The 18,500-nt window shown below is 44.9% G+C and overlaps 1 protein-coding gene across 1 annotated transcript in view; it reads right to left on the bottom strand.

Moving 5' to 3' along the window:
- Positions 1-706: 706 nt before the first annotated feature.
- Positions 707-18,500, bottom strand: part of LOC147712221 (uncharacterized) — a 183,037-nt gene continuing 165,243 nt past the window's right edge. The window contains exon 3 of the mRNA XM_086920299.1: positions 707-1,689. Within this exon, the coding sequence (XP_086776425.1) occupies positions 1,490-1,689 (200 nt within the window). The 3' untranslated portion in view covers positions 707-1,489. The remainder of the gene's footprint in view (positions 1,690-18,500) is intronic.

The following is an 18,500-nucleotide window of genomic DNA, read 5'->3' as shown; positions in this document are numbered from 1 at the left end:
GCTTTGCAATTACCATTGATGCAGAGTAACCCTTACTGAGGCTTGATGAATGTGATCCTCCATTATTGATAAAGTAACTCTTTAGCATTGGCAAACATTGTGAGTATTCGGACTACAAGTCATGTCCTGTACTATGTAGGTTATGTGCATTTTCAAGCTTCGCTAACATTGACTCATTATGTAGTGTGTTTGGTCAGAGGCCATTGTGTTCTTACTGCATAATTCATAGCTTCTGCTTTAACTGATTGCCATTGGCACAAGATCACCAATCTCCTGGCGAGATTCCAGGTTCATTGTACCAATATTTTACTACTCTAGTGAATTGTGTTTTAAATTGATTCTGTTATGGTTTGCATAGAAAATGTATTTAAGACGCATGGGGTTTTACTACGAGTATTGTGAACATCACCATGGCGTGACTTCTACACTTTTATTGTGGTAACTATGCTGCACTGTACTTCGACTTGCACCTCACACCTCCCTCCAGGAGAACTTTGGAGAACTCTGCCTCTGTACCCAGAGAGTTGTCAACCCTTAAGTGTCGTCCCGTCTGTTGTAGAATAAGTATCTTATACGATGGTTGCTAGAGACTCCGAGAAATTCTGTCTCTTAAGAGAGCCTAGTGGTCTATTTAATTATCTACTCCAGAAAACCCCTCTTGACAAAAAGTTACATAAAAAGTTGGGATCATATTTTAAATCATTATTATTAAAGCAAGCTGTCATGTGCAAAGTTTATACATATATTCACTTACAGCTTTAATAAATGTCCACAATGCAGTTGCTACATATTGCTGCTATTGTACAGTCCTTGTATTATACATATGAATTACATCGACTCTGGTTCAAACAAGTGTTCCACTATATTAGCAGTAAAACTGTAATTATAGGTTAACCATTTGACATACCTAATTGAAAAAAAAATTCATACATTGTCACAGATATCAGCAGATCAAAGTATAAAACATTAAATTGTGCCAGTTAACAAGATTTAAAGAGTGCAGTATTGGTAGTTGCATGTTGTGTACATGAACAAATTTGTCAGGATTTGAACTCTCCACTGAGGGGACTATGTAGTGAAAACTACATAGATTTTCCACCTTTCCTTTACATTTACTGTAGCGACCTTTGTGATCTCAAAAGTTGATGCACTATTTCATATTCTTATTATTTTGGTGATCAAACATAAGGTATGTGTTACCTACAGGACACAGAATACCCTCCCATTGAAATGCAGTGAAGTTATTGATTGCCTCTGGGAGAAGACTGCTGACAAAGGTCATACGTTGTGACTATTCAAGAGAGCAGCCCCACCCTGGAATGTTAACAGTTGGCAGGCCAGCAGTGAAAGTGTCCAAATGCCTTGCAATTAGAATACTGTCTATACTGAGGTATTTTAATGGAGTTGTCCTGTGCTTCTGAACAGCTGAAAGGAAGGAGCCATACTGTTTAATTTAGGTTAGTGATTTTGTTATCCTTAGATATTCAGTTCAGTGTAGAAGGTGGACCAACAGCAACGCAGAGACGAGGAACAGGCCGAGGCAGGCCCTGATCCGTTGGCTGCTACTTAGGCTTTTGGCGTTGCAGTTGTTGGAGAAGCAGCAATGAACACTGACACCAGGGACCTTGGCACCATCCTCTGCAGCCCGATCACAGAATGACTTGAAGGAGCAGGACTTCATTACACCATCTGAAAAAGGACATATTATTGTGAGAATGTTATTGTATACAATTCTTTAGGGTCTTGCAGAGCTAAGGCATTTACAAGAACCTAAACGTAGCTTGCTGTTTAATGAGGCGCATCAGGTTTTTTATTTTTCCCTGGCATCTTGGCTTTCTGATTGGTCTGATTTGATATTGCACGATGTGTGAATCTATCAAGTAGACTAAGTATGCATCCAATGTGCCCATCGTGTTGTGTTTAGGTTTAGGGACTGCAAACAATGCAGCAACCATTTCGGTATTAGCCAAGCTGCTTGATCAGTTTGCTGAACATGAACTTGTTGCAAAAGGTTTCGTTTTTGCAACTGGGAAGCATTATTCTGACCCCACCTACGTTTTTAGATAACTTGGAGAAAAAATACTAAAGGTGGATGAGAAGGCAGTCTGTGTTGAGTGCAGTCTGGAATTTTAAAAAAGTGACTTTCAGAAACATTTTTTCTTTTGTAAAATCTCCCAACTTCGGCCTGTGTTGTCACATGTTTGAATCCCTTTTGTAGCCTGAACTGGACAAAGCCCCAGCTGAAAATAGGCCTTTATTGCGTTGCAAAGTCTGCACTAGCACAGCCCTCAAAAAACTAATTTTAGGTATACTTCTAATTCCTAACAGATAAATATCCAATGCCTATATTTGCATAATGGATGGATGCTGTTAAGAGTCTTGGTTAATTGAGGTAAAATACACTAGCCTATCTGAATACTGAGAAGACTGCAGGAGCGCATACAGAAATACACCGATCAAATGTGACTACTCAAGCCACATTTGGTGCACTGGAAGTAATACAACATTTTAGATGTACAGTTTTTCTTTCCTGTTTGTATCTAATGTACTAAACTTATCTTCCATTCTCCTTAGTTAGTCAGCAAAGAAGCTTTGATTTTTAGTTATACTATTTTAATTAAATCCAGCAAATAAGTTAAAAAAAAGAGAAATGCATGTAAAATAAAATTGTTCATCGATCCCAAAAAAATAAAACATGTCATTGCCTGACCGATTCCCAGAGCTTCTAGAGGTAGACAATAAGCTGCTTAAATTGACTGCAATCTTCAAGTCACTTCCTAACTTCTAGCTTTTTAAAATTTCAAAACTCTTGCAGTCCATTTGTGTGGCTGCTACAGAACCCAGGTCATCATTCATTTGGATGGGTCCAAATGATCCCAGTCCCCATCTATGTGCTAAGCCTAGTTATTTGACTGGTATTGGTACAAAGTGCAGGGATGTCCCACTTTCCCACCAGGGTGGCGATTAATGACCTGAATCCTTCATTGTTACAAGTACCAAAAATTAAATATAAGAAGTTCCGTTATAGGACATAGTCCTACCTCTAGATCTCACCATTGTGACTTTTTAAACTCATTAGAGTCTATAACTCCTAGTTCTACCTCACCACAAAGTCACCGGAATGGGTCAGTGTTATTTCTCATTACTATTTCACAATTCACCATGATACAGCCCATGTTTTTAATTATAAAATATATTTTTATTGAAATAAGATTACAAAAAGTAGAAGAAACCATACAATGAGATAAACCACCATCTCAACCAGGGAGCACTGGAACAGTTTTGTAAAACTCATCAATAAGTATTTGAGTATACATTGTCATGTAGTTTGTCAGTAAAATAAGATACAAAAAGTGAAGCATTCTCATGGCTTTTCGCTCTACTGATATTATATGTTTTGCAGCTTTATTCAAACTATAGCCCAGTTATGGAGACCGTAGAAGTGGTGATGTGAGCTACAGTAGGATGATGGATTCAAGCCAAATCTGTGACTGGGAGTCAGTGTCTGAAAAGTTTCAGCGCTTTGTCCATCATCTCCTTGCGATTGCTTTGTTTGCCCTAAGTTGGCAGGATATGCCCAGACGTGGGTCCCTTGCTCACTTTGCCACTGGATTCAAGCTAGCTTGGCTGATGAGGGGGTGCTTCCCTGAAACCGGTCTCTAGATGCTTGCTTCCGGTCCAGGGAAGACCTGGCTTGGCAATTCAGGCTGGACTGTTCCCATGAGGAACAGGGTCAAGACTGATTTGCATATGGCTGGGTCTGAACTGGAGTGATGAAGTGAGCTAAAGAAGGATGATGGATTTAACCCAGAGGTATGACTCGGGTGAGTGTTTGAAAAGTTTCAGCGCACCATCCATCATCTCCTTGTGCTTGCTTTGTACGACCTTAGTTGGCAGGGTATACCCAGAGGTGGGTCCCTTGCTCACTTTGCCTCTGCATTCCAGCTAGTCTGTCTGATCATGACTGTTACCCTAAAACGAGTTCCAGGATGCTTGTTTCGGTCCAGGAAAGGCCTGGCTTGGCAGTTCAGGCTGGACTGTTCCCATGAGGAGCAGGGTCAAGACTGATCTGCATATTGCTGGGTCTGAACTGGGGCGGTGAAGTGACCTAAAGAACGATGATGGATTCAACCCAGATCTGTGACTCGGGATGAGTGTCTGAAAAGTTTCAGCGCTCCGTCCATCATCTCCTTGTGTTTACACTGGCATATTATGCTCTGGTAGGTTTGCGGTTTGAAATAGGAAAAATCAACAACAAAGCAACCAACAAAAGGACAAGTGCCTTGGTGCATATGCTACATGATTGTCTGCTGAGCTGGTGAGTATTAACCCTGGCTCCCATCATTTTCAAATAGTGATCATGGGCAAATCATTGATTTTATAAGACCCAACACAATTTCACAGTCCATGCTTTTATATCCAGTCTCTTTCCCAACTGTGCATCCTAATAGGGAGAACCAAGGAAATAAACAAGTTGCCATGGTGGCCTGATAAGATGGCCATCGAGACACTTTGGTGAAAGGCTCTTTGAAATCCAGGAGTATCCAACAACATTCTGCACAACCACATGAATGCAACTTCATCACAAGCCGTAAAGGAAATGAAACAGAAGTTGCGCCAATAAATATGGGAAAGTAGAAAATCCTTAGGAGTTTGGAAAGAGGAAGACTCTCTTCTGAGAATAAACAACATGGCGTCTGGGATGCCGATAAACGAAACCGGTTGCAGTGGAGGAGGGCTTCAGGCTCAATCAGACAACGATGAGCAGAAGACCTGACTCAAAAAACAGAACATAGTTCTAAAGGAACACTGCTGGTAAGGAGAAAATGTTACTAGTGGCTCGAGGTGACTCTGCTGTGGACAGAAAAGCTGCACGTGGCCGGCCTCAATGCAGAGGCAGGATTGGTGTCACCCCTGTGTTAGGCCCTCCACTAGATTTTGTAATGGAGGGCTAATAGAGTGGATGAAGAGTCGGCAAATCTCACAGAGGGAGAGCACTGGTGTTATTTTTCTTGTTTTCAGCTTTAGCCATAACATAATAAATAATAATGTAACAATTACATAATTAATACGCACAAATATATTGTTCTAGCAAGCTGTGTAATAGTTAAAAATCGTGAAGTATTTTAAAGAGAACCCAGCATCCTGTGTCAAAAGACAAACACACTTTACAACTTTTGTCTTAGCGTAAACCATGCAGGCCATATGTAGGAAGCAATTAAAGCATGGCTAGTGTAGAGTCGCCGCTCTAGTTGTTCACGCCACGTGATGACGTGGCGTGGACGGTGGCCATCTTGGAATCGCGCGTCCCCGAGCGCGATCAGTCGGGCGCCGGAGCTGTGTGCTGACACACGCTCGGCACTCTGTATGCTTGTTAATTCAATAAATAACACTTCTTACCACCCACAAAGGTCTCTGTCCTCTATATAAAAGTACATCTTTACAATGACGACGAGGTGAACGAGAAAACAACGAGGACCCACAAGGAGAAACTTTAAACGAACCCTGATCATCTCCCCACTGCACTATCACTGGTCAGTGAGGCCTACTCAGCAAGCTGCACCACTGGAAAGAAGGGAAGCACGCAGGGAAGCACACAGAGCGCGGCAGAAGCAGTTGTATCCAGTGCAAACAGATATTGGACGACGAACCGAGGTACGAGGGGTACCACTTATACTTGCCACGTGCTAGAAGGGCGGCAGGGCAGCACAGGAGCCACATCCTGCAGGAGCACCCGGCTTGATAGTAGCACTGGCGAATCCAGGAGCCATAGATAGTGGTGAAGAGGGAGACACCCAGCCCCGAGCAGGCGAAGGAGAGGAGAACAGCGCACCAGGCAGCCCCAAAACCCAGAGTGTTGAGCCAAAAAGGCGGGAAACCATGTGTGCTCAATCATCCTCGGCGACGATGCCGGTTCCATTCCTACCAAAACCGTGAGAGCCCCTAATGAATTGGGAGGGCTGGAAGGAATACATCACAAATTACATTGAAGTCCTGGAGAATGAGAATGAAGAGACCTTCACAAGCGTCGGGAAAAGAAGAATCTTACTACACAACTTGGGCCGAGAGGGAATCATAGTGTTCAAGAACCTGGTACCCAAGCAGAGACAAACAGGTGACGATGATGTGTATGCGCACGCCCTAGAAGAACTCGATGAACATTACCGACCGGCGGTTTGTGTGTCGATCGACCAATACAATTTCCAACAGCGGAAGCAAGAACAGGGCGAATCTATCGATGAGTATGTAGCGGCATTAAAAAAGTTGGCGTCCACATGTCAGTTTGGCAGACTCCATGATGATTTCATCAAAGATCAAATAGTGATGCATACGACGAAGAAATCAGTACAGGACAAGCTATGGTCATGCGGTGATACCACGTTGAAAGAGGCGATTGCGATGGTGAAGAAGGCAGAGTTAGCACGAAGATGTGCGGACGCGGCGAAAAGAGAAATGGCGGCAAAGCCCATGGTCAACAGAATAGAGGACGAAGAGCCAAAAGGCAGGAGCAGGAACACAGGTTCGACCCACAAGGGACCCAACAAGTGGCAAGGGAAGCCGGGACCGCCAGGGAGGCAGATGAAAGGAAGCAAGACTTCATGCTACCGGTGCGGCAGCTGAGCCCATGAGGCGAATGACAAAAGGTGCCCAGCCTTACGGGCTAAATGCATGTTCTGTGGAGTGATGGGACATTACGAAAAGGTTTTGTCGGAGGAAAATGGCCTGCAACACGGTGACATTCGTTGACATGGACCAGGAAGATGGGGAAGGAAGAAGCCAAGTGGAAGAGGATGAAGTACTGTGCATCGAGGAACAAGTCTTGAGTGTAGGCACCAGGAGATCGAACAAACCTGTGCTGGACATGTTGATAGGTGGCGTGTTGATAAGCATCGTGGCAGACTCAGGTTCACCGTACACTTTAGTACAAAGAACAGTGTGGACAGAGAAGTTCATGGCCCATCTAGGCCCGCACCTGGAACCACCGGATATGCGACCGGTCACGTACCTGGGAGACTGCATCCCCATAGCAGGTTATCGACCACTAACATTCGAATTCAGAGGACGCAGTGCAGAGTGCAAACTATATGTGACGGAGAAAGGCCCATCGGTATTGGGTTGGATGGAACAAGGCGACTTGAGCATCAAGCTGGATCCCGGCGGAGCAGTGCAGGTACTATTGATGGAACCTGAAACGTGGCCAGACATGGAGAAATGGAAAAGAGACTTCCCCAAAGTATTCGGCGGAAGAGTCGGGAAATTGGAGAAGTTTTCGCATAAGATCATCCTCAAGATGGATGCTACACCAGTGTCACATAAAGTAAGGAATGTACCGATAGCCTTGAGGGAGGCAGTGCAGCAAGAGCTGCGCGACTTGAAAAGAAATGGCATTATGGAACCCATCTCATGTGTGGAGTGGCTGGCCCCCCTGGTGGTGGTGATGAAACCAAACGGCAAGGTCCGGCTGTGCGTGGACCTGTGCGAACTTAACAAAAATATTGTAGTAGAGAAGTTTCTGCTGCCCCTTATTGAGGAAATGCTGGCGAAGACCAAAGGAAAGAAATGGTACTCCACCATCGATCTTGACGTCGGCATACCACCAGATAGCGTTACACCCTGAGAGCAGGAGGCTGACATCGTTCATCACCCCCTTCGGATGTTACCAATTCTGCAGGATGCCCTTCGGTCTAGCATCAGCATCGGCGGTCTTTCAAAAGCTTATGCACCGTCTCTTCAAGGACATGGAAGGGGTCCAATACTTCCAAGATGACATTTTGGTCATGGGGGGTGATCAACGGGACCATGACGCCAAGTTGGCCAAGGTACTCAGGGTGCTGGAAGACAAGGGGCTGACTGCTGAGTGGGAGAAATGCCACCTAGGCATGGCATCCGTCACCTATCTGGGGCACGAAATTGGTGAACTAGGGATCACACCGAAGAAGGAGAACGTAAGAGCAATATGCGACGCTCCGCCGCCTGCTAGCAAAGAGGAAGTCAGGTCCTTCCTAGGCATGGCCGAGTATTATAGCACATTCATACAGCATTTTGCTTCCAAAACCCACCACATGCGGCAGTTGACAAGAGATAAAACAACGTTTGCTTGGACAGAAGAAACTCAGAGGGAGTTTGAAGGCGTCAAGAAAGATGTGACCCAAGCCATACCCCTCCAAGGGTACGATCCACAGGGGCGGACAGTGGTAACAACAGATGCCAGTGACAAAGGACTCGGCGCGGTCCTTATGCAAGACAGAGGTGGAGGAACGATGGAGACCCTCAGTTTTGCGTCCAGGGCCCTGACAGACACTGAGAAGAAGTTCAGTGTTATTGAAAAAGAGATGCTGGCAGTGGTTAGGCCCATGGGAAGATTTTGCCAGTTCCTATGGGGCACAAGATTCCAACTAAGAACAGACCACAAGCCATTGGTGCGAGTCCTCACGTCCAGTGGGCATGCGAGTGCCACCCCGAGAATAGCGAAAATGACTCTAAAACCACTGGAGTATAGTTATGATGTAGAATACATCCCGGGCAGCAGAAACAAAGTTGCCGACTATTTAAGCAGGGCAGCAGCTAAGGAGTTAGCGGAAGAAGAAAAGGAAGAAGAGGAAAAAATGGTGGCATTGATGGAAGACCCGGAGAAGGTGATGAGCAACCAAGAATGGAAGGATGCATATCAGGCAGACAAGAGCCTCCAAGAGGTGAAAGGGTACATCACTGGAGGATGGCCGGAAAAGAAACACCTGAGTGGAGACATGAGGAAGTATTTCGAAGTGAGAGAGGAGCTCTCACTTGGCGACAAGGGAGTCTTTATGTACCGAGGGGACAAAGTAGTACCCCCAGAAGGACTTGTCCCTAGACTGTTAGCAAAACTACACGAAGGCCATTTAGGAATTGGAAAGACTAAACTGAGAGCCAAACAGGGTTACTAGTGGCCAGGCATGGACATGCAAACAGAACGACACGTAAGAGAGTGTAACCAATGTCAACAAGCTGATAAGACCATGACACCATTGAGGCCGTCCATAGGAAAATACGACACACCGAGGAATCCATGGGAAGAACTGTTCATTGATATTTTGGAACCTATCCTAGATGAGCAAGGAACTCCGAAATATCTATGGGTCCTGGTGCACAAATACTCCAAGTGGCCAGAAGTACATGTCAACGAAGAAATGGACACAGACACCATACTAAAGTTCCTCACTGCCATTTTCCTCAGGGAAGGCATCCCCAAGTCTATATTAAGTGACAACGGACCACAATTCACTTCAGACAAATGGCTAAAATACATGAAAGGAATGGAGTCTTCTCCAAACACACGTCCATATACCATCCTGCAGGGAATGGACAAGTAGAACGATTCAATAGGGTCTTAACGGGCTCCATTCAAGCAGCCATCATGATGGGGAAGGATTGGGAAAAGGAACTGTTGCACATGATCTGGGCGTATCGCATCACCCCCACCGGGACGGGGTACTGTCCTTTCCAGATTCTTAGAGGAAGAGACCCTTTTTCCAAGGACAATTTTGCGTGGAAAGAGAAGACGGTGACCAGCAAGTGGTATCCGGCAGTAGTACAAGCAAATTTAGAGAGGGCCCAGAGAATATATTTGGAACACTACAATAAGAGAAGGAATGTAAAGGACACGCAGTTGGAAGAAGGAGAATGGGTGAGAGTCAAACTAGCCACACTTCAACGAAAAGGGGACAGTAAATACAGCAGACCTCTCCAAGTCAGAGAGGTTTTTGGCCGAGCAGCTAGGTTGAGTGATGGGAATGTGTGGTCCCAGGATCTCATGGCTCGATGTAACAAAATAGTACAATGGGCCCCGGAGGCGCGAGTACCAGAAGAGACGGACCAGTGCACATCGGAGAATGATACAGACAATCAGGAAGGAGAAATGGAAAGCACAGAACCAGGGTTGGAACAAGAAGGCGGAGAAACCCCACGTGCAAGCATGATAAGACGAGAAGGGAAAGAGCCAGTGGACAGGGAAAGATCGTTTGTCCACAAAGGCAAGGAGGCGGAGTCCTTGACCCAGAGGGAAAAGGAAGCAACATCCACTCCGGTAAGGTGCACCAGAGGTGGGCGATTGGTGGTGAGACCCTCCAGATTCCGGGACTATGAGATGGGTGATGGGCTCTGAAACCACCACAGACTAAGTTACTTTTCTGGACAAAAAAGGGGAGATATGTAGAATCGCCGCTCTAGTTGTTCACGCCACATGATGACGTGGCGTGAACGGCGGCCATCTTGGAATCACGCGTCCCCGAGCGTGATTAGTCGGGCGCCGGAGCTGTGTGCTGACAACACGCTCAGTGCTCTGTGTGCTTGTTAATTCAATAAATAACACTTCTTACCACCCACAAAGGTCTCTGTCCTCTATATAAAAGTACATCTTTACAGCTAGTTCTGTAGCATAGTGGTAAAGCATCAGGACAGTGTCTCATGCCGTTGTTCTTAAATAGAGTAAGAAGCCAGGTCTGTCTTGGGCCATCTGGTTTAGAACAAAAGAACATAAAGTGCAGTATTGTTCCTCAACCCCTAGCTCGCAGTTGCACAGCTCTGACAATTGTGCATCCCATCTCTAGCGGTAACCTCTAGTTGGAAATAACCTCCATATTCTAAATTGTATATGTAAGGAGTGCTTCGTTTCCAAGTGCAACTGGCCTAAATAAGACTTGCAACCCATGTCTGTACTGCAACAAGTAGTTAACGGTCAGGGAGCCTAATATTGGGGAGCCAGTGATGGACTCTGTTAGCCAGCGGGCTTCCTTAAGAGATGTAATGTTTTCAGCATTGATTTGGCCCAGGTCAGCCCATAGATAAGTATGATTCTGGTCGTTGAGCCATCTGCTTACGTGCCTGCTGCAGCTTCTACCTTTTGTGTGTTTTAGAGACTCGACTTTCAGTATGGATTTTAAGTACATTTTGGCAAGATGGCTCTTATTCAGTTAATTTCAGAACAAAATTGGATATAGGGCAATTGCGTCATGGATTGGTTTCATGCCCAACTTTAGATTCATCAGAGTAAGTGGGTGCCTGGACCCAGTTTTCACAAAATGCATAAGAAGTTATTTTCTATTACGGAGGAGTACCCTGGTTTCGGAGTATTTCCAAGTCTCTGCTCCATGGAGTGCTGCTGCAACTGCTTTCCGCCTACAAAACTTTTAAAATGGCGGTTATTGGTTGGGTGCCTACTCTAGTAGCAAATCTTTGCACCTCATTACAGGATGCTTTCAATTTGGCTATATTCTTAACCACGGGCGTGCACCAGTTAAGTTGAGAGCGCATACCTAGAATTGTTATTTCACTGTTTATTTATTTAATAACTTTTTATTAATCACAGTTCCAAGATAGGAGATATACAACACCAAACAAAACTAAAAATATTTAAAAAAATAGTACATTAAGCTTGTTTACACAAAAATTAATCAAAATAGCCTTACATCATGTATTCATATAAGCTGAAAATATTTCGCATATGTAGAGTCCTATTTTTCGTTTCCGTGCCCCCTTTATAGAGTATAAGCTTAACTCTAAATTGGCTAAATTATACATTTTTGCCCGCAGGTCTCAAACAATGGGGGATTAGGACGAAGCCATTCAGAAGCTATACATAATAATATGCATAGCTTCACTGTTTATCTTAAATGATGTTTTCAGAGTTAGCTCAGTTTTCATCAGTAGTATCTTAGTTTTGTTAATGGACAGATCTTTATTCCTGCAATATTTGTAGAATTTATTTAGTATAGCATGCATAGACTTTTCTGTTGGGAATTAAAAAACTCCATCATCTGCATATGTTAAAATAGGAAGTTTTGTACCAAGCAGTTTAGGGGCATCAAATCTGGTTCTCTCTAGATGGACTGTGATGTTGTTTATAAATAGGCTACATAAAAGTGGGGCCAATATGCAGCCTTGCCTTATTCCTGACGGTTTTTAGGTCTCGACTACAGCATTGCTTAACAATGCTTGTTTGTCGAGATTATAGTAAGGCTTTCAAAAGTCTACCCAAAATGCGGATTGGGTACAGTTCATGTGAGCCAGGCGCGTGCACATCGCCAGCCACATCGCACATGAGCCTCGGCATCAGACTACAAAGGAATCCGCTCCCGCGCATTAGACTTCAAAGGAATGCGCTCCCCGCCCCCGCCACAGCAATGCCGAGAGCTTGTTTTCAGTTGGCACGGGGATCACAAGCTTGTCCACATCCACAGAATGGTGAGCTAGCGCTGTGCCTCGAACTTGCTTCCCACAAGCCCCAAAGTCGGCAACTTTTGTTTTATGCTACAACTTTGCCCCCAAGAATTAAACCATTTTTAATATTTATACAACTAAGCAATAGTTGTTTGTTACTTATTTTATGCAGGCAACAACCATTGACAAAGCCAATAGTCATGGCTTCTTGTAGGTGTAAACTGAGTTTAGATTCCACGTGCTCTGTGCACCAGTGATTTCTGCACGGGCTCCCATTATTGCTGACCTCAGAAACACCCCCACATGCCCCCCCTTTGCCTGGCTCCGCCCCGCATCTTCCATTAAGTCTGATGACAATCTACTGCCGTCGAACACGGGTGGTCACAAAATGGGGCTAATTAAGCTGCAGCCCGCGAGCCGGGTCAGACGTTCAAGAGAAGTTAATGATTGATGGGAGATTCAGAGGCGAGGAGTCGTCACTTCGGTCTTTAACCGCAAAATAGAATTGCATTTTAACAAATCTTCCAATTCTGGAATACTAAATACATAACTCAATTATCCAAGAAAAGAGGGCTTGTGCTAAAATAATCATCTTTTGTAATTCTTCACACTCATGCGACAGAGTCGTTGTAACCGCGCCATGGCCGCTGTGAAAGGGTGAATAACTGCAACCGCACCCATTAGAAAACACACAGATAGACTGTATTATCAATGGAAGCAGGTGAGGGACACGTTCTTCTTTCATCCTACTTCTTGGGTTCCGGAGTAGCATGCTACTTACCGAAAAAGCGCTTTGACTCCTCGTCAGGGGTAGTAAGCGCTATATAAATGCAATTACAATACAATACTGTAAAAAGAGAAGCAAAGATTTTTATGTGTGGGCTTTTAAGTGTACCATAATGGAAATTTAAATTTGAGATGTTCGTTGTGAAATGATTGTATTTTGAAATAGTCACACGCAAAGTGTCTGGACTAGCTTCTCCATCCACATTTAATGGGGTTGGCTGAGCTGCCTGATGTAGCGTTTCAGTGACTGTGACAATCGAGCCCTTCACTGAGCTATTAGCACCCCCGGTGACCTCTCACCCCGAAGAGCGCTCAAGGGACTCACAAAGTTGTTCCAGGCACAATACATATTGAGGACTCACCGCTATCTGGTTACTGGTTACTGTGAACTGTTGCTGCTCGTACCTGGCGAGGGATCTCTACCTCTGCTCACCGCTTGTATCCTGAGCTGCTGTGCCTGATCTGACGCTGTTTCTGTTTGTTGCTCCGTGGCGCTCCTCCCCTTGACTCGCTGGTGTGAGCGTGAGCTGCAATCCGCACGCTCTGCCTGTTGCTCCCAGCTGGAGTCAGAAGGGTTGAGGCAGGGCGAAACTACAGCGCGCCTAGCCTGGGGGACTGCGAGGACCAGAATTCCAAGCTGGGATCAGCTGGTTCCTCTTCCCCCAGGCGACACGCCCACGGACACGCCCACTGACGAGGCAGGATAAGAATTCGTGACACCCGCTTCGCGGGCGCCACTCACCGCTATCTGGTTACTGGTTACTGTGAACTGTTGCTGCTCGTACCTGGCGAGGGATCTCTACCTCTGCTCACCGCTTGTATCCTGAGCTGCTGTGCCTGATCTGACGCTGTTTCTGTTTGTTGCTCTGTGGCGCTCCTCCCCTTGACTCGCTGGTGTGAGCGTGAGCTGCAATCCGCATGCTCTGCCTGTCGCTCCCAGCTAGAGTCAGAAGGGTTGAGGCAGGGCGAAACTACAGCGCGCCTAGCCTGGGGGACTGCGAGGACCAGAATTCCAACCTGGGATCAGCTGGTTCCTCTTCCCCCAGGCGACACGCCCACGGACACGCCCACTGACGAGGCAGGATAAGAATTCGTGACACCCGCTTCGCGGGCGCCACTCACCGCTATCTGGTTACTGGTTACTGTGAACTGTTGCTGCTCGTACCTGGCGAGGGATCTCTACCTCTGCTCACCGCTTGTATCCTGAGCTGCTGTGCCTGATCTGACGCTGTTTCTGTTTGTTGCTCCGTGGCGCTCCTCCCCTTGACTCGCTGGTGTGAGCGTGAGCTGCAATCCGCACGCTCTGCCTGTCGCTCCCAGCTGGAGTCAGAAGGGTTGAGGCAGGGCGAAACTACAGCGCGCCTAGCCTGTGGGACTGCGAGGACCAGAATTCCAAGCTGGGATCAGCTGGTTCCTCTTCCCCCAGGCGACACGCCCACGGACACGCCCACTGACGAGGCAGGATAAGAATTCGTGACACCCGCTTCGCGGGCGCCACTCACCGCTATCTGGTTACTGTGAACTGTTGCTGCTCGTACCTGGCGAGGGATCTCTACCTCTGCTCACCGCTTGTATCCTGAGCTGCTGTGCCTGATCTGACGCTGTTTCTGTTTGTTGCTCCATGGCGCTCCTCCCCTTGACTCGCTGGTGTGAGCGTGAGCTGCAATCCGCACGCTCTGCCTGTTGCTCCCAGCTGGAGTCAGAAGGGTTGAGGCAGGGCGAAACTACAGCGCGCCTAGCCTGGGGGACTGCGAGGACCAGAATTCCAAGCTGGGATCAGCTGGTTCCTCTTCCCCCAGGCGACACGCCCACGGACACGCCCACTGACGAGGCAGGATAAGAATTCGTGACACCCGCTTCGCGGGCGCCACTCACCGCTATCTGGTTACTGGTTACTGTGAACTGTTGCTGCTCGTACCTGGCGAGGGATCTCTACCTCTGCTCACCGCTTGTATCCTGAGCTGCTGTGCCTGATCTGACGCTGTTTCTGTTTGTTGCTCCGTGGCGCTCCTCCCCTTGACTCGCTGGTGTGAGCGTGAGCTGCAATCCGCACGCTCTGCCTGTCGCTCCCAGCTGGAGTCAGAAGGGTTGAAGCAGGGCGAAACTATAGCGCGCCTAGCCTGGGGGACTGCGAGGACCAGAATTCCAAGCTGAGATCAGCTGGTTCCTCTTCCCCCAGGCGACACGCCCACGGACACGCCCACTGACGAAACGTACAAAAACCAAATAGCCTTCCGCGACGCGGGACGCGCGCGGGACCAAGCGCGGAACGAAGCCCGGACAAAGGGCGGGCCGTCTGAGGCCGTCCGGGGACGACCGAGGACGGGACGGGCCACCCCACTAACGTTCAGCACACGAGGACACTACTCAACTAAATTCTGATACCGACGAGGAAAAACCCCCTATTCCTTACTGATCAACTGAGACTGTGAGATAAAGATAAAGTTACTACAAATACACAAAACTTGCTGCGACTACTATAAGCTATAAAGTAGATTTCCGGTCCCAAGAATGAGGGCTCTAAAAAAACTACGCTCACGGACAATCTACATGAGGCGTATGGGGACAGACGCAGCTGTAAGAAAATCTGTTGACAAATCACTAAAACCTGGTCAATTATCAAGTACTCCAGCTATAAGTCAATACTTCTCTACCCTCTCCAAGAAAAAGTATCTTTCTCCATATTCAACTGATGATCCAAATAAGCTGGATCCTTCAAAAAGTAAGGTTGACCGTGATTCGGTACATTTCTCAGATCAGAAACCCAATAAACAAGGTCAAATAACAACTGAAAGTTATTTGGCAAATTTCTCTCTCTCGGAAGAATGTCAAAAATCACTCCCAGATACGTCTCAAATAACATCTATAACACCTATAAAAAACCAGGACAACGATATATTCTTTGATGTATCTGTAAATCATCACACGAAGACCGAAGAAGAAAAAACAGAAATATTGCTAAGTCAAAAACATCCATTAACCAGTTCACCAGAAAAATCGCCTAACCTTTATTCTAATCTGGCCAACCTATCAGCCCCTAATTTCATAAATCCAAACTCTGAAAATATTGCCTCTCCCTTGTCAAAAGCACTTTTCTCATTGCAAGAAATTTTAGAATCAGTACTAACTCATCTTGGACAAATTTTAGCAAACTCGGACGATACTTTAGACGTACAAATAGGAATACTTAAATTCCTGGTTGAAGAAAAAAAGAAAAAAGATCTAACTAAAGTCTCACCAAAACAACCCGGAGCAGTCGCATCACAAAATATAGATAATTTTCATAAAAATGGAAGTGTGACCCCAAAACAACAGGAAGCAAGCACGCAAACGAACGACGTACTAATAATTAAGACTAAAACTAAGGGACTAAGAAATAAGGAAAAACCTCTTATCACATATTCACTTAAAAAACTGTTCAAAGAAGAATCGGAAACCATCACCGAAAACAAAACTAAACATTATCCTATCTTTTCGAATAAAGTATCCGATAACAACCGGGATCAGATTATCGGGGAAAATAAAGCAGAGTTATCGGGAGTAACTGCCGAACAGGACTTCAGCCAAGGAGGACAGTCTGAAAAAAGTAACACTAGGGAACAAGTAAGGGGGAAGAAGAAGAGAAAACCCTTGAGGAGAATACAGAGGAAAAAAGGGAATAAGCTTAAATTCCAAAAATTCACTCCCGTACATTTGGTGAACTCTCCAGAAACTAAAATATTACCATCAGAAAAACCCTTAAACCCAAAAGCAGACGAATTTTGTCCTCCGATCGGAAACAGATCAACAACGCAAAATATCATGGATATAAAAGAACTACATGATAATAAATCTCAATCATGGGAAGTAATTCCATCTAAACACATAACTATCGAAGAGCTATTTCCCTCAGACAAGGAGCCGTTTAATCGTGGTAGAATAATCAATCTCTTGCAAGAAATACCATCCCTGAACTCTCTGACGAGTAAAGAAATCGACCTAGTACTCTTTCCAATAAAAGATAATAACAAACTAGTACAGGTATCCTTTTATTCCTCAGTTTTGCCTGGAATAATATTCAGAGAGAAGGAAATTCTTCACAAAAATGGCTATGATGTAATCTCGGTGGAAGATCTTAAAATCAACAACCCAATCAAAGGTACATTAGGACAAACCAATAGAAGAAAAGAAAATAATAGTTTTAATTGGGGAGATTCAGCATCAAATACTATGAGGAAAGATTCACTCAAAATACAAGTAATACAAGGTGAGAGGTCAGTATGGTCCCGGAATTCAAGCTCTAGTACCACAGAGAACTCAATAAAATCGTGGGCATGGTTATCAGAAACCTTAAATAGCAAAAAAACGGTAAATTCACAACAACACCAAGTTTAGCAAAGGTCTGACGTTATTGTCCTGGAACTTGGCAGGGAAAACTGATTTAAAAATGAAACATGCAATCAAAAACTCCCCTGATATCATTGCCCTCCAGGAAACTTGGTTAAGTAATACCTTTACTCAAAAAGGATACTATGTATATGAAACGTTGGCAAAAAGATCCAGAAGGGGACACGCCAAGGGTGGTCTGGCAATATTATTAAAAGAAGATCACTCTTGGTCACAGGAAATAATCGATACAAAAATAGACAATCTACAATGTTTAAAAGTATCCCTTAAAACTCAAGCGTCAGCCAAACTTAAAATATTACTTTTCAACATCTACGCACCTCCCAGTAATAATAATGATTTGCTGTTTGCCCGCGTAATGGAGATAATCACCGATATTATTGAAGATCAATCTCACTTACCATATCTTATAATGGGGGACTTGAATGCTAAAATTTCGAACTGTGAGATAAAGAAATGGGCTCGTCTTCTCAGAGAGGAATCCCTGGAAACATCTCTCCCTGAATTCCCAAAAGGATCTAAATCAGATAAGAGAGGACGCGCACTATTATCTTTTCTCTCCAGCATTAATGGGACTATATTAAATGGTAACATCAACGGTGACATACCAGCAGCATACACACGGCAAGGAAATGGATCTCCCTCTACCCTGGATTATTTTATATGCGGGATCGAAGAAAAAGAACAAATGATTCAACTTTCGATAATATTCACTGAAGAAAGTGATCATGCTCTTCTAAACCTTTCAACCCATTGGATTGCACAGTCCTCTTCTTACAATCAGCCAATATTTCCTACAACAAAAACGGAAATAAACATAACAAGGCGTCGCATTTATTGGGGGACAGAAAATCTGAACTATTTGAGGCTATTAATTTCCGAAACCAATATATTGACCCACATATATACAGATGACCCTATAAAGAATTTCGAACAGTTAACGAATAATCTCAAACAAACTCTGCAAAGTAAATTAGAACACAACAGATCAGTAAAAAGTAAATGGAGAAATAAGAATAAAAACTGGAACCAACCAGTCGTAAAACAACTCAATAGGCTGATACGTGCCCAGTATCTGAACTTCTCGTCAGCAAACAAAAAGGAAATCAATAGATTAAAGAATCAAATATGGC

Source organism: Lissotriton vulgaris, chromosome 5 (assembly GCF_964263255.1).
Source record: "Lissotriton vulgaris chromosome 5, aLisVul1.2, whole genome shotgun sequence".
Taxonomy (NCBI): Eukaryota; Metazoa; Chordata; class Amphibia; order Caudata; family Salamandridae; genus Lissotriton; species Lissotriton vulgaris.
The sequence above is the reverse complement of the archived record's forward strand: the minus strand, read 5'-3'. Positions and strand labels throughout refer to the sequence as shown.